At 41.3% G+C, this 13,050-nt stretch overlaps 2 protein-coding genes across 3 annotated transcripts; one reads left to right on the top strand and one right to left on the bottom strand.

Annotated features, from left to right (window-relative positions):
• Positions 1 to 255: 255 nt before the first annotated feature.
• LOC103314200 (zinc finger protein 91) lies at positions 256 to 7,706 on the bottom strand. 2 transcript variants are annotated; one of them, XM_064355266.1, is made up of 8 exons: positions 7,565 to 7,706; positions 7,325 to 7,505; positions 7,190 to 7,276; positions 6,670 to 7,134; positions 3,783 to 3,938; positions 3,535 to 3,733; positions 3,347 to 3,484; positions 256 to 3,269 (listed from the first exon to the last, which is right to left on the bottom strand). In XM_064355266.1, exons 4-8 carry the CDS (start codon positions 6,811 to 6,813, stop codon positions 463 to 465), a joined length of 3,444 nt encoding a protein of 1,147 aa, XP_064211336.1. In that variant the 5' UTR covers positions 6,814 to 7,134; positions 7,190 to 7,276; positions 7,325 to 7,505; positions 7,565 to 7,706; the 3' UTR covers positions 256 to 462. The 2 variants fall into 2 exon arrangements, with proteins under 2 accessions (XP_064211336.1, XP_064211337.1); XM_064355267.1 differs by lacking the exon at positions 3,347 to 3,484 and having other exon boundaries at positions 6,670 to 7,505.
• A 75-nt stretch (positions 7,707 to 7,781) lies between these two features.
• Positions 7,782 to 12,803, top strand: Bre1. Its single transcript, XM_966617.5, has 8 exons — positions 7,782 to 8,190; positions 8,236 to 8,422; positions 8,470 to 8,658; positions 9,616 to 10,097; positions 10,148 to 10,321; positions 10,370 to 10,816; positions 11,385 to 11,590; positions 11,638 to 12,803. The coding sequence occupies exons 1-8, from the start codon at positions 8,041 to 8,043 to the stop codon at positions 12,731 to 12,733; spliced, it is 2,931 nt and encodes a 976-aa protein (XP_971710.2). The 5' UTR covers positions 7,782 to 8,040; the 3' UTR covers positions 12,734 to 12,803.
• Positions 12,804 to 13,050: the final 247 nt, after the last annotated feature.

Raw genomic sequence — 13,050 nt, 5'->3', positions numbered from 1 at the left:
GCTCTAAAAACTAAAACGGGCTTCAAATTCGCTATAAGAAAACTTAAATTGAAAAAGAGCCTTGGGGTAAAAAGTAAAAACTGATGGAAATTACAATGTTAAGGGTATACAACCAATTATACACCTGGTTAGTGAAATAAAACCACATTCTAGTATTCTTTTAACTTTCTTTATTTTACTGTTCTTGTGCTTTTCCCTTTTCTCTTATTTCCGAAACAAATGTTAACTCAAAACAATTTGAAGAAAAAAGGGCAATCCATTGTAAACAGACATATTTATTGTAAAAAATACCTACATCCTACATCATGTTTTAATCTAAATATATTTACAGTTCTTAGGCACAGACAATGAGAAACAATCGTTACCAATAACAGTTTGAAGTTAAATAAAGTGCAAAAAATAATTATCTTAAATCAACAACTGATCATAAACTTATATAAAATCCTACTTATACAATATACGTCAGAACGGATGCGCCTGTATGGTGTGCATCCTCAGATCTTTGGGCAAATCAAACCCTTTATTACAAATCGAACACGAGTACAAAGCCTTCGTGCTCTTACTAACCGGCACCGGAGACGCCTTCCCCCCTGACACCAACTTCTGCTTCTCATGCACCTTCAAATGAATACTCAACGAATTCCCCTTTTCGAACACCCGGTCACAGTGATGGCACCGGTACTCCTTCACCTCCTTATGAAACTGCTTAACATGCATCTTCAACATATCCGCCCGACTGAACCCGGCCGGGCACTGCGTACAAGCCCAGGTTTTCGCCTTGGGTTGCTTCTCAACCATGGCATGGAACCGCTTATGCTGGTCGTACTCATCCTGCGAGTTGAAATCCAGGTTGCACATCGTACACCTGGCCGGCAGCACCGTCGCGTTCACATTCCGGTGCTTCTCCAGGATATGTATCTGCAGCGCCGTGTCATTCGGCAGCACTGCGTTGCACGTCCGGCACTCGAAGTGCGTCTCTGTCTTTGGTTCCTCCTTAATCCGAGGCACCGGCGACTCCGGCTTGTCCTCACTCTCGAATTTGCCGCGCTTGTGCCACCCTTGGTGCGCGTACAAGGCGGAGGCCGTCGTGAAGTTCTTGCCGCAGATCTTGCACACGAACTGCTTGGTCTTCTCCTTCTTCGGGGGCGGCTTGCAGTCCTCCATGTGCTCCTCGTTCATGTGGTTGGTCAGCTGGAAGGGATTGGCGAAGGATATTTTGCAGTACTTGCAATACACCAGCGGTTTGTTCTTCATCACGGGTCGCACCTCACGTGCGTGCTTCTCCTTGTGCTTCTTCAGGGCGATTTTCGTGGTGAAGGTTTGCACGCAAACGTCGCACGTGAAGACGAAGGGGGTCTTCAAGTCGACTTCGCTTTGGTCGTCCGAAAGCGCCGGCATTCCATCATCGGCGTGGTCCTCAGACTTGTGTCTCTCCAAGCTTGCTGTGTTTTCGAAAGCACAGTGGCAAATGTCACACCAGACTTTCTTCGCCCCCTTTTTGGGGCTCTTCGTGCTGGGGCTGGTGCTAATGCCGTGACTCTTCATATGGTTCTTGAGGTTGCACCGGTTTGAGAACACCTTAAAGCAGCGTTTGCACGTATGGTAGGACTCTTCGGGGTCTTCTTCGTTCGGCTCCTCGTCATTGGTGGCCGGTTGGAGCTGCGGCGCTTCCAATTTCTTCTGGTTGTTCCGCTCATGCATCTGTCGATGCATGAAGTACGAACCACCCGTGTAGAAAATCTTATCGCAGTATTCGCATTTCTTTGGGAACTCGTGACTTTGGGGCGACTTGTGGTCCGGATGCTTCTTCCTGTTGTGGTCCCACAGACCGCCATAACCTGCATATTGCTTATCACAGATCTTGCAACGGTACTTCTTCGTTTTGTTCTCTTCGCCGTTTGTGGGCACGCTCGATTCCAGCACGGGCATGGTCTCGTGAGTCAGTTTGTGTTCTTTCAACTGCTCCTTCGAGGTGAACATTCTATCACAAATCTCGCACATCATAACAATGTTATTGAGCTCGTTGGTGGGGCTAGCCATCGTGCTCTTGTAGTTTTGCGTTTTCGAGTCTCTGTACAGTTTCAAATTGAGGTGGACGCTCCTGTGCTGGTCCAGCTCCGACTGGAACTGGAAGATCTTCCCGCACTCTTTGCACGTTTTCTTCTTGTGCATCCCCTTGTGCTTCTCCCATTCGGCGGTACTGAACATCCCGCCACAGTCGGGACAACAATAAATCGAGTCATCAAACTCCTCTTCCTTCTTATCCTGAACGTGGGTCTTGTAGTGCCGCCACATGTTGTTATTAGTCGAGTATTCCTTGTTGCAGATCGGACAAACCGTCCCTCCCAACTTGTGCTTGAACAACGGGTTAAGTACCTTAGTGTCCTCATCGTCCTCAGGGTCGATAATCGGGGGCTTGTAGGACGTCCTCCTCTTCCCCGAAATAATATTACGCTCGTCCGTATGCTCCCGCTTAACACTCTGCCTCGTCTGCGTCGCTCCGGGAGAGCTCTTCCTCCTCTTGTAATTATCCTCCTGGAGTAGAACAAAACCCTCCGAATTGTCATGCACCTCAGCGGCGTGTTTTTGGAACGCGTCCAAAGTCTTAACAGTAACAAAACAAACATCACAGTAGAACTCGACCAGACAGCTGATGTAAGCATGGTCCTTGTAGTCCTCCAGGGAGGTGAACACGCGCCCGCAGGAGCAAGTGTACGGTAGGCTGATATGGCTGTGGTCTTCGTCAACATGAGTGCAGAAATCCTCGTGGAAAGTGTACATGAAGCGACAAATCGTGCATTTGTAGTTCTGGTAAAGTCGCGTCTTGACTTCGCTCCGCTTCTTCAAATTGGATAATTTAATCAGAGTTTCTAAATTCGACTTTGGACACCGGAGATAGTGCTTTGTGCCCGTCGATCTGTCCGTGAACGTGATCATACAGTGGTAACAAGTGAAAACCGGGAACCAAATCCGCAGCGAACGCAAGTGGGACAGCAGCCCCTTCAGGTTCGGATGCGTGACGTTGTGGCACGCACACTTGAGGGTGTTGTGCATGGTCACCATAGCCTTGCATTTCTCGATGTAGCTATTTTCAATTTTCGACAAATTTTCGAAGGCTATGGGCGGGGTGGAGTTGCGCTGCAGCAGTTTAAGACCTGCAGCAAACAGGATTTTTTTCTCCTCGCTTGTGGGTTCCTTCGGTGGCGGTTCGCTCGGGGGCTGGGAATCGACCGAGCTTTGCGACCTCTCCTCGTCCTGACTCAACGAACCTGCGGAAAGTTTCGTATGCAAAATGCGTCGGTTCTTTTCGCTTGTTGTTACACCAACATGCAACTAATCGACTTACCGTTGTCGGATTGGGTAACCGAGTGGGTTTTTCTAGGGCCATGCATTTTCCGTTCGTGTTTCTTGCGGTTGCCCGACGAGCTGAACAACTTGCCGCAAAAGCTACATTTTTTTGGATCGTATGCGTTACCTGGCTCATCTGCGTAAAAAAACACCTCCAAAGCATGCTCGACATTTAGGTGGACTTACCGGTGCCGGTGGTTAGGGAAGATGGGGAGTTTGTGACGAGTTCGACGTCGATCATGTCATCGGCTTGGGGGGTTAGGGGTGGCGGGAGTTCGTTGTATTCTTCTTCCATGGGCTCGTTTTTGACGGGGATCTCGCCGTTCATGACGACTTCCGGTGTGAGGATGTCGTTATCGATGGGTTCTTCCTTGATTTGGATGTTCTATAAATTTATTTGTTTGAAAAGTGTAAGCGGGAAGGGTGGAGTTTACCATGTCTGAGAGGGATAGCTCGGGATTGGACGTGTTTATCCATTGTTCTAGTTTGTTTTGATTCTCGCAACATGTGAGTTTGTAGGACTGCCAATTGTTGATTTTTTCGATACACTGGAGGCAGACCATCGTGGAGAGTTTATCGTCGGATGTTATCTGTTGTAATATAAATCAAGTGTTATTTAATGTTTGGCCTAAGTTATCAATTAAAATTTTATATTGGCAAGTATTTGGTTTATTAGCAAATCTTTCGAGCAATAAACGTATGATTTACTGTATCATACAAAGAAATCTTTTATTTGAAGAAAACTCAAAATTACAAAAGTACTAATACATATTTAAAAAACTAGACTAGAAGGTACATTAAGTGGACGAAAAATATACATTGTAGTAAAAACGAAAGTAAGCAACTCCTTTCAAGTAACCTACTAAAAATAGTCCATTAGTCTAAATCTCAAAATAGGTGTTCTCGATGTGTATTCATTTAATTTCCATCGTTAGTCAGAAACTGTAGTTAGTTAAAAATAAATAAAATATTTTTTTAAATAATATTCTTAAAAGTAACCCTTCCATTACCTTCAATATATTATTATTAAACTGTTTTATAAAAAGGGAAAAAAATTATACGGAATTTTGCAGGAAAACAAATACCTTTGCTTAAACAATGGAAATCGTTTTTTAATTATTGTAAAATAATACGGCATATATAAATTGTTTTTTCAATTTAAAAATATGCTTTAATAAGATAATAATTACTGTAAATTTCAAAAACTAAAAAATCGAATAAAGAAGATGAAGACTTTAATAACTCCAAAAATAATACAAGTACCTACTACCTCCTTTCCAAGATAAGTGTATGATACACAGAGTACTTCACTAAAAGGGTATTTCTGATTTTTTGCCGCAACCAACAATACCAAATATACCCTCAAATCGATACAATAAGGGTGATATTTATTACATTACGAGCCGGTTTATAGAAAGCTCCATTAAATTTTAATTCGTTGTTAAAAGTTAACAACGCGAATAGACCAATCAAAATGCTTCAATTTGGTCACCTGATCATTTAATCACACATTCAATCGCAGATTAAATTAATGACGCTTCTATAAACCGGTCCTACGTTATAAGTTTTATGATCACCTAGTATTATCATTTAATCTTGTCAGAAAATAAAAAACAATGTAAAATAAAGACCATAATAGTAAATAGCAGGGAAATATTAATATTTTCTACAAAAAAATCAATTATTAAGACTGCAGAAGAAAAAATCCGAATCAATATTAAATAAATTTTAAGTTTTACACATACCTAGCTACTGTGTGATATCATTTCAATTTAAAAAGTGAAAAAAAGTCAACTATCATAAAAAATTGAGCAAAAAACCTAATTAATAATTAATTACGTAAGCTTTCTTCTTACTCAGTACACCTATTCCATAACATTTTAAATAACACCTATTGCTTTGGAACATCCTTTTTAAAGAGAAAAAAGGTTCATTGATGGGGTAAAAATAAAAGAAAAAAAAGATTCGTTAACGCCTCTTTTGTAATATTAATTGGTTAATGACCTATGAGGTTTCACCCCTTATCATTTCTTTCTCAAATAATTCAATAATTTTTTCTTCCAATAATCAAATTGTCCCAAAATTTTAATAATTCAAACAAACAAATTGGTAAATGGTTTGGTAAAATAAATACTCCACATTTTTCTAAATTATAATCTCAAATAATCTTAATCAAAATTATGCTCAGGTATTCTTACATTTAATTGCGAAAGCGTATGACACATTTCTACCTTATGATAAAGATCATTCATCATCCTAAAAAATAATCCTCAAGGCTGTGCCTTAACTTTTGAAATACAAGTTCAGCAAAGTCAATTTTTATTCTACTTCTTCCATAAAATAATAAAAATTATGAACTAGTGGTACAAATTATCAAGAAATGGACCAAAAGATAAAAACGTGCAATAATAAGCTGCAACTCCTAAATCTTACTTTTGAGACTTTGGAATGTGCGCTACAACAGATGTAAACAACACGTAACATTTTATTATGCTGTTTCCTAAATTTAGACTAATTGATCGAAAGAATAAATTACATTATCTTAAGCCATTTCTAGGGGTTTCTTCAATGATTATGCAATGTTTCAAGTTCAAACTAGATAAAAATCAGTTGACACCACCTAAGTATAAATTCCGAGTTCAAAAACTGAACTATTGATTAATCCGATCAACTTCTCTCGTCTCCAAGCCTGGGACTTTCCTTCAAACCCAACAAGCAAGACGTATCTAAAAATTCCCCTTTCCGAAGCAAGTAATAATTTGCCTAATGATAGCTTAGCCACCTACTGGGAAGGGTTGTTCAATTCGAAGAAAACAAGACACCTAACAGCCATCACGCCATGATCTTGCATTATTAAGCAAATGGCTAATACCCAGCCACTTGAACTCCTATAAAATCGTTTTTGCTTAAAATGCGAAGCAAACCTTGTGGTTTATTGATCACGGATACTCCGCAGTGAGCCTAACAAAGCGTTTATTTAACAATCTTTCCCTTGTTGATACAGCGATCACACCACACACGCAGGAATGATGATGTGGCCTTGCGGAGAATATGGAGCCTCAAAACCCGGCTCGCCTCTAAAGCCCCTCAAAGACGGCGTCTTTGGAAGAGTCGTAAAGCGCAGATAAGGCGATAGAGGAGAACTCCTCCATATTGGAGATAAAGAAAGTCCGAATCTGGGTTGTGGGGCTTAAGGTCCAAACTCCGTGCATTCCTTACGGAAGAATCGCCTTACAGCTCCCACCCACCTTCCAGTCAATTCTTCGATGATTAGTCAATTATCCGCGAATTCCTAGACGCAACAAGGCCGAATCGACTCACCTCCACTCCCAAACAGGCCGAAATCTTCTGCTGTAACCCCCGATCGTCTACACTTTCATCAAAAACCGACTTTAGATCGTCCACACTGTCCGACAAGCACAGTCTGCAGCACGTAATGAAATTAACCAGCCGCGAGTCCGCCATCGTGATCCCCTCAAAACCGCACTCTCAAACAGGACCTCGACCCTTTCCCCGCGATTTTCACCAACTTTTCACCCCGGATTCGGCACACATGCTAAAACGGGGACATGTTTCTACGAACGCTGACTGCCTGGAACGGGTACGCCATGACTATCAACTCCCCACTCATGACGGGATATTCAACGGAACGCTGGTCGCTCAGCTGCCAATGGTGGGAAGAACAGCAGCGTGTGCCTTTTCGCCGCACTCAGTACTCTTCACCCAAGGAAAATTCCTCTTCCAGCACCAAGGAAAGCACACATGGGGCTTGACCCGCCCTTGTTCCTAGATTCAAACCCACAAACACTCCTCTGGTACTCCGCTTTCACCTTTAACTCACCCGAGACTACGCACCGATTAAACTCGTTTTTATCGATTCATCAGCACCACGAAACTCCTTCAAACACTTCTTGCGAAATGCAACCCCCTGTAAAACTGAACTGATCTAAATGCACCTTCCGCAAAAACCGAATACCGTCCCCAAGCCCCGGAACTGCCTCCAGGACGCGTCATTTGAGCAGTTCCCGGCAAAATTGAGCCGACTTTAGCACTTTTAGCCCGGATTGAAATGCAAATAACGAAGTTAGTCAGGGCTTTGATACTTCAAAAGCCGGTATCAAATATCATCGTAACTCAAAATACTTCATGGGCATCCCCTGAAATCATCAAATTTTTCTCGTTAGGGTAATTTCCCGGTCAAGGAAAGGCCAATGACCATTTTGCAAAAGTTCAGTTGAAAACCCAGTGACGTCCTTGATCTAGTACGGGAAGCTCCGACATGAAAACCGATTCTACAAAAGTAAAGTAAATAAATACGCCCCCCCGGGAGCGGAAAAAAAGGATATCAAGGGTTTTGGGGCTTCAAAGGGCGAAATTAAGCCAAAATTTGCAAATTAAATGCAGGAAAATAGACAAACATGGCGCATGCGCAGTGCTGCCAACAGGTTACGGTTGTTTGCCCTGAGATCGATAACCAAAAACGAGCCAAAATTAATTAATTTTTTAATTAATAAATGTGATTAAAGTGTGTGGTTTGTTTTAGATAAAGTGTCCCGTCTTTAATTTGGGGAAAAAATCGCAACTTTGAGAAATAACCTTGATTCTTATTGCAAATTTCAATCAGTGTTTGTTTCTAACCCCCTAGTCGTGTTTTTGGTATAAAAGACGTGCTACCGCGATTGTAACCCCAAAATGTCCAAAAGACACGCCGAGGAGAGCACGAGCGGGGGCCCGCCTCCCATCAAGAAGATCCACTTCGAGCCCCATCTCATCGGGCCGGTGTCCACGCTCGAGGAGATGGACATCAAGGTGTTGCAGTTCCAGAACAAGAAACTGGCCCAGGTGAGGGTTTCGTGTGGCGAGTTTGAGTCTATTTGCTGATTTTAGAGAATTGAGCAACGGTACAGGACGGAGCAAGAGTTGCGGCAAAGAATCGAGCAGTTGGAGAAGAGGCAGACACAGGACGATGCCATGTTGAACGTTGTTAATAGGTATTGGAACCAGTTGAATGAGGATATTAGGATTTTGTTGCAACGGTTTGATGCCGAGACCGCTGACGAGTCGGAGAATAAAAGTAGGGGGCTGGGGTGTTGCAGAGTGGTGCTGAGGGTTTGGTTGCAGATGAGAGTGAGGCCACAACTTCGTTTTTGATGCAACTTTCAACGTGGGATAAGGAGGAGTTGAACGATAAGTTGGCTAATAGGGTGCAGGTGTCGCGGAGGGCTGTGGCGAAGGTCATACAAGCCTTTGACCGGCTGATGCAAAGGAACGAGAAAATTACTTTAGCGCTTAAAGGCGAGCTAGAAGGCCGTAAGTATCGGTTTCCCATATTTTTTTAAATATCTAAAGTATAACAGGGTACTGTTTGTTAAGTTGGCCATATTTGCGTAATCCTCCGCCGATTTTGCGTCCAACATTTGTGGTTTTGTCAAATTCGAATTCACAACTTAAATATTTATCTTGAATTGTCCTCCGTAAAAAGCACATATTTTTAGTTAATTAATAAGATTTGAGAGATGAAATATTTTAAAGAAAAAACAAATTTGTTACGGTACTACTTTTCCATGCGGAGTGTTTTTACCAATTACTCAGTGGACGAGTTGGACTATACCAAGTGTAACTGAAATTAAGTTGGCAACACTGAAGTAGAATGATGATAATAATACAGATAATAAATTAAAAGAACTGTCTTTAATACAGAACTTTGTGGTACTTCTCTTGTTATTTTTTTCTCCATCAAATAGTTTATACCTTTACATATTTTTATCGATCATTTAAGTAACTTAGCACTGTGCTTAGCATAAGTTGAATGTTTTTTATTGGTAAATACAAAGTTGTTAGAGAATTTAGACAGCAACTTTTTGTGGCCAACACAATCAAAAGCCTTCTGTAGTTCGCTAAATATTGCTACAACATATTTTTTTTTCCAAAACCTTTTGAGATAATGCCAGTTAGATGTAGGATAACATCAACAGTAGATTTATCACTTTTAAACTGATTTTCGTAAATAAAGTTGTTATCATTCAGAAAATTATTAATTTGTCTTTTAAAGATGGTTTCTAAAATTTTTGAAAACGTTTAAGTTATTTCTTGACCCTTCTTTATGTAACGATATTATATCTTAAAAATAATGTTTCTCACAAAACTTTGATGGACTGGTAGGGAGTGCTAAAAAATTGAAATCATAGGTTTTTTTTTGTTGGTAGAGTATTGTTATTATTAGGTACAGTTTATGTTGCCAACCTAATTTCAAAACCTGTCTTTTAGAGGATGCACCGAGTGTGGATGAAGTCATTTGCCAAACCAACGTCCAGCTCCAGGCTGAGAACCGCAATTTGCAAGCCCTCAATACATCTCTCCATGAAAAATATCACTCAAATAGCCTCAAAGTTGCCGAATTGCAAGACTCAGTCACGGCGAAAGAAACAGAAATTGCCGAATTAAAAAACCAAATTGACGATCTTCAATACGAGTTGGAGAAAGTTCGCAATCGAAACGACAAACTTGAGACACATTTAGCTGAAGCTATCGAAAAATTGAAAACTTATCACCAGTTGCATGGAGATCCGGAAAAGGGACCCCAACAGAAACAAATCGTTCAGTCTAATGTGTCTCAAGCCAAACTTGAGGACTTGACTAAGGAAGTTGAGGAGTTGACCGAATTGGCAAACACTCGACTAGCAGAGTTGGATAAGTTGCACCAAACTCATCGCGAGACGTTGAAAGAAGTTGAAAAGTTGAAAATGGATGTTAGTTTGATTTTCCTGTGTTTGAACCATTGTGATGATTTTTATTCCAGATACGACAACTCCCCGAAAGTGTTATTGTGGAAACAACCGAATATAAGTGTCTCCAATCACAGTTTTCGGTACTTTACAACGAATCAATGCAGTTGAAAACACAGTTAGACGAGGCCAGACAACAGCTACAAACCAGCAAAAATGCCCATCTGAGAAACATTGAAATGATGGAAGTCAGTATTTATCATTTATTTGCCTGTTAGATTAATTCTTCTCTCCAGAGTGAGGAACTCATCGCTCAGAAGAAGCTCAGACAGGAGGTTATGCAACTTGAAGACTTCCTAGCTCAACTGCGCAAAGAATACGAAATGTTACGAATCGAATTTGAGCAGAATCTAGCCGCCAACGAACAAACAGGTCCCATAAATCGGGAAATGCGACACTTGATCACATCACTCCAAAACAACACGCAACAATTGAAAGGGGAAGTGCACCGCTACAAGAGAAAGTATAAGGAAGCAAACGCCGAAATACCGAAACTAAAGAAAGAAATTGAAGATCTGAACGCTAAACTTGCCCAAATGCAGGGCGCCAGCCAGGATAGTAAAGAAAACATCAAGAAGGAGGTGAAGCAGGAGGAAGATGCGTCAAGTAGCGAATCGGGGGCGCAGGTCAAGGAGGAACCGACTTCTGCACCGGCGGTGAAGAAGGAGGAAGACGAGTCAGAGGTATTTTGAAAGCTTTTATTCGACCAAATTTGAAAGCGTTTCTATTGTCCGAATGTATTGAGATTTTGCATACTTACGTAAACTGCGTGATAAAGCAATCCTATGTAGTTAATTACCCATTAACGGGCTTAAATGAGGAGGTGTTAGAGTTTTAGATTAGGTTAAAAAGAGATTTTTGATTTGTATACAGGGTGATTCAAATGCACTGGACAATCTCTCGGGTGCTGGTAAAGTTCCTATGACAAAAAATTAAATTGTTTGAGCTTTTTTCACAAGAGTTAAGTTATTCACAAAGTTAAGTTTTTGGTGTTTCAGATCATATTTTTTCGACTTTAGTTTTTAATAAACAAATACCTGTTGAAAAAAACAACAATGATCTACAAAGCAATTAAAAAACTTTCAAAATCGACAATAAATTAAATTCTTTACTTTCAATTTCACAGTCAACAGTTTGTGAAACCACAGTAGAAAACATTATTTTTTACTTTTTAGTGCATGTTTTAAGTAAAAACTTTTTTCTTAAAAAACATTTTTTTATAATTTGTCGCTATTGTAATTTCTCTTTTAGCAAACTGAAGAAGGAGATGGGGACAAAGCCTCGAATTCGGGCAACTCACCCTCTGCTAAAAAAGACGCGGGGGTTAAGCAGGAAAAGGGCGCTGTGAAGAAGGAACCAACTGTTAAGACTGAAAAGGACCATCGTGAGGCACAAAGGGCCAAAGACGCGAAAATTGCCGAAAGTGAAATGGTGCGCGATCTTAAAAATCAACTGAAGTAAGTTAAATAAAAAATAGTTAAAGTGTTGTTATTTTTACATTTAGGAAAGCACTGAACGAGCAAAAAGAGATGAAACTCCTCCTCGATATGTACAAAGGTGTCAGCAAAGAACAACGCGACAAAGTCCAACTAATGGCAGCCGAAAAAAAGCTTCGTACTGAATTAGAAGATATCCGGCAACAAATAAAAAAAATGCAAGACAGTAAAAGAGACGACAAGAGAAAACTCGCCGAGGACGAAGCCCTCAAAAAAATCAAACAACTGGAGGAGCAAAAATACGAGTTGCAAAAGCAAGTAGCGTCGCAAAAACCGTCGGACGGTAACTGGGGCGGTCACAACGTCTTGCACCAAATGCGACCGTTCGTTGGGTCGCACGAAGAAGAGGCGCTTTTGAACGAGATGGAAGTGACAGGACAAGCGTTTGAAGACATGCAGGAGCAAAACTCACGCTTGATCCAACAGTTGCGTGAGAAGGACGACGCAAACTTCAAGTTAATGTCAGAGAGGATCAAATCAAACCAGCTCCATAAACTGGCAAGGGAGGAGAAGGACGTGTTGAAGGAGCAAGTCAGCACTTTGACGACTCAAGTCGAGGCTGCCAATTTGGTTGTGCGGAAGTTGGAGGAGAAGGAGCGGATTCTCCAGAACACTCTAGCCACGGTTGAGAAGGAGCTGGCGTTGAGGCAGCAAGCGATGGAGATGCACAAGAGAAAGGCCATTGAAAGTGCGCAATCAGCGGCCGATTTGAAGCTCCATCTCGAGAAATACCACTCGCAGATGAAGGAGGCGCAGCAAGTGGTTGCCGAAAAAACAAGCTCTCTGGAGGCGGAAGCCTACAAGACCAAACGACTCCAAGAGGAGATCGCTCAGTTGAAGCGAAAGGCTGAAAGGATGAAGAAGATGGAGCTGGCGGGAACCACACTTGATGAGGTCATGATGGAGGAAATTCGCGAATATAAGGAGACACTGACTTGTCCCTCGTGCAAAGTCAAGAGGAAAGATGCGGTTTTATCCAAATGTTTCCACGTTTTTTGCTACGATTGTCTCAAGACGAGATACGAGACGAGGCAGAGGAAGTGTCCAAAGTGCAACTGCGCGTTTGGCGCCAACGACTATCATCGCCTGTTTTTGTCGAATTAAGGTACGTTTAGAGTTAAGATTTTTCCAGCGCTTTGCAGCAGAACATTTGTAATAAAAAGTCTTGGTAGTAGTTGGGTGTTTATTACCTCCAACCTCTTCCTATCCGATATATTCCAATTTTTATTGTTATTTTAATGCATATTTTCGTTAATCAAAAGATTTCTTCGTTAATTTAGAAACCCACTGATTTAAGTCTGAATTACAAATGACGAGAAAAATAAACAAAAAAAGTATATTCAAGGGCAAAACCAATGTCTCACCTCAATTGTTTCGAGTCTAATTTGAAGGGATGAAGTTATGACGACTGTCATAAAATT

Source organism: Tribolium castaneum, chromosome 2 (assembly GCF_031307605.1).
Source record: "Tribolium castaneum strain GA2 chromosome 2, icTriCast1.1, whole genome shotgun sequence".
In the NCBI taxonomy this organism is placed as follows: Eukaryota; Metazoa; Arthropoda; class Insecta; order Coleoptera; family Tenebrionidae; genus Tribolium; species Tribolium castaneum.
This window is presented reverse-complemented; position numbering and strand designations above follow the sequence as displayed.

Excerpts from the sequence above, each read along its gene's own strand:
- LOC103314200 (XM_064355266.1), bottom strand. The coding sequence starts at position 6,813 with ATGGCGGACTCGCGGCTGGTTAATTTCATTACGTGCTGCAGACTGTGC. Across the intron at positions 3,939-6,669 it reads CGGCCTGTTTGGGAGTGGAG|ATAACATCCGACGATAAACT; the intron begins GTGAGTCGATTC and ends ATATTACAACAG. Across the intron at positions 3,270-3,346 it reads GGTTACCCAATCCGACAACG|GTTCGTTGAGTCAGGACGAG; the intron begins GTAAGTCGATTA and ends AACTTTCCGCAG.
- Bre1 (XM_966617.5), top strand. The coding sequence starts at position 8,041 with ATGTCCAAAAGACACGCCGAGGAGAGCACGAGCGGGGGCCCGCCTCCC. Across the intron at positions 8,659-9,615 it reads TAAAGGCGAGCTAGAAGGCC|AGGATGCACCGAGTGTGGAT; the intron begins GTAAGTATCGGT and ends CCTGTCTTTTAG. Across the intron at positions 10,322-10,369 it reads GAAACATTGAAATGATGGAA|AGTGAGGAACTCATCGCTCA; the intron begins GTCAGTATTTAT and ends TCTTCTCTCCAG.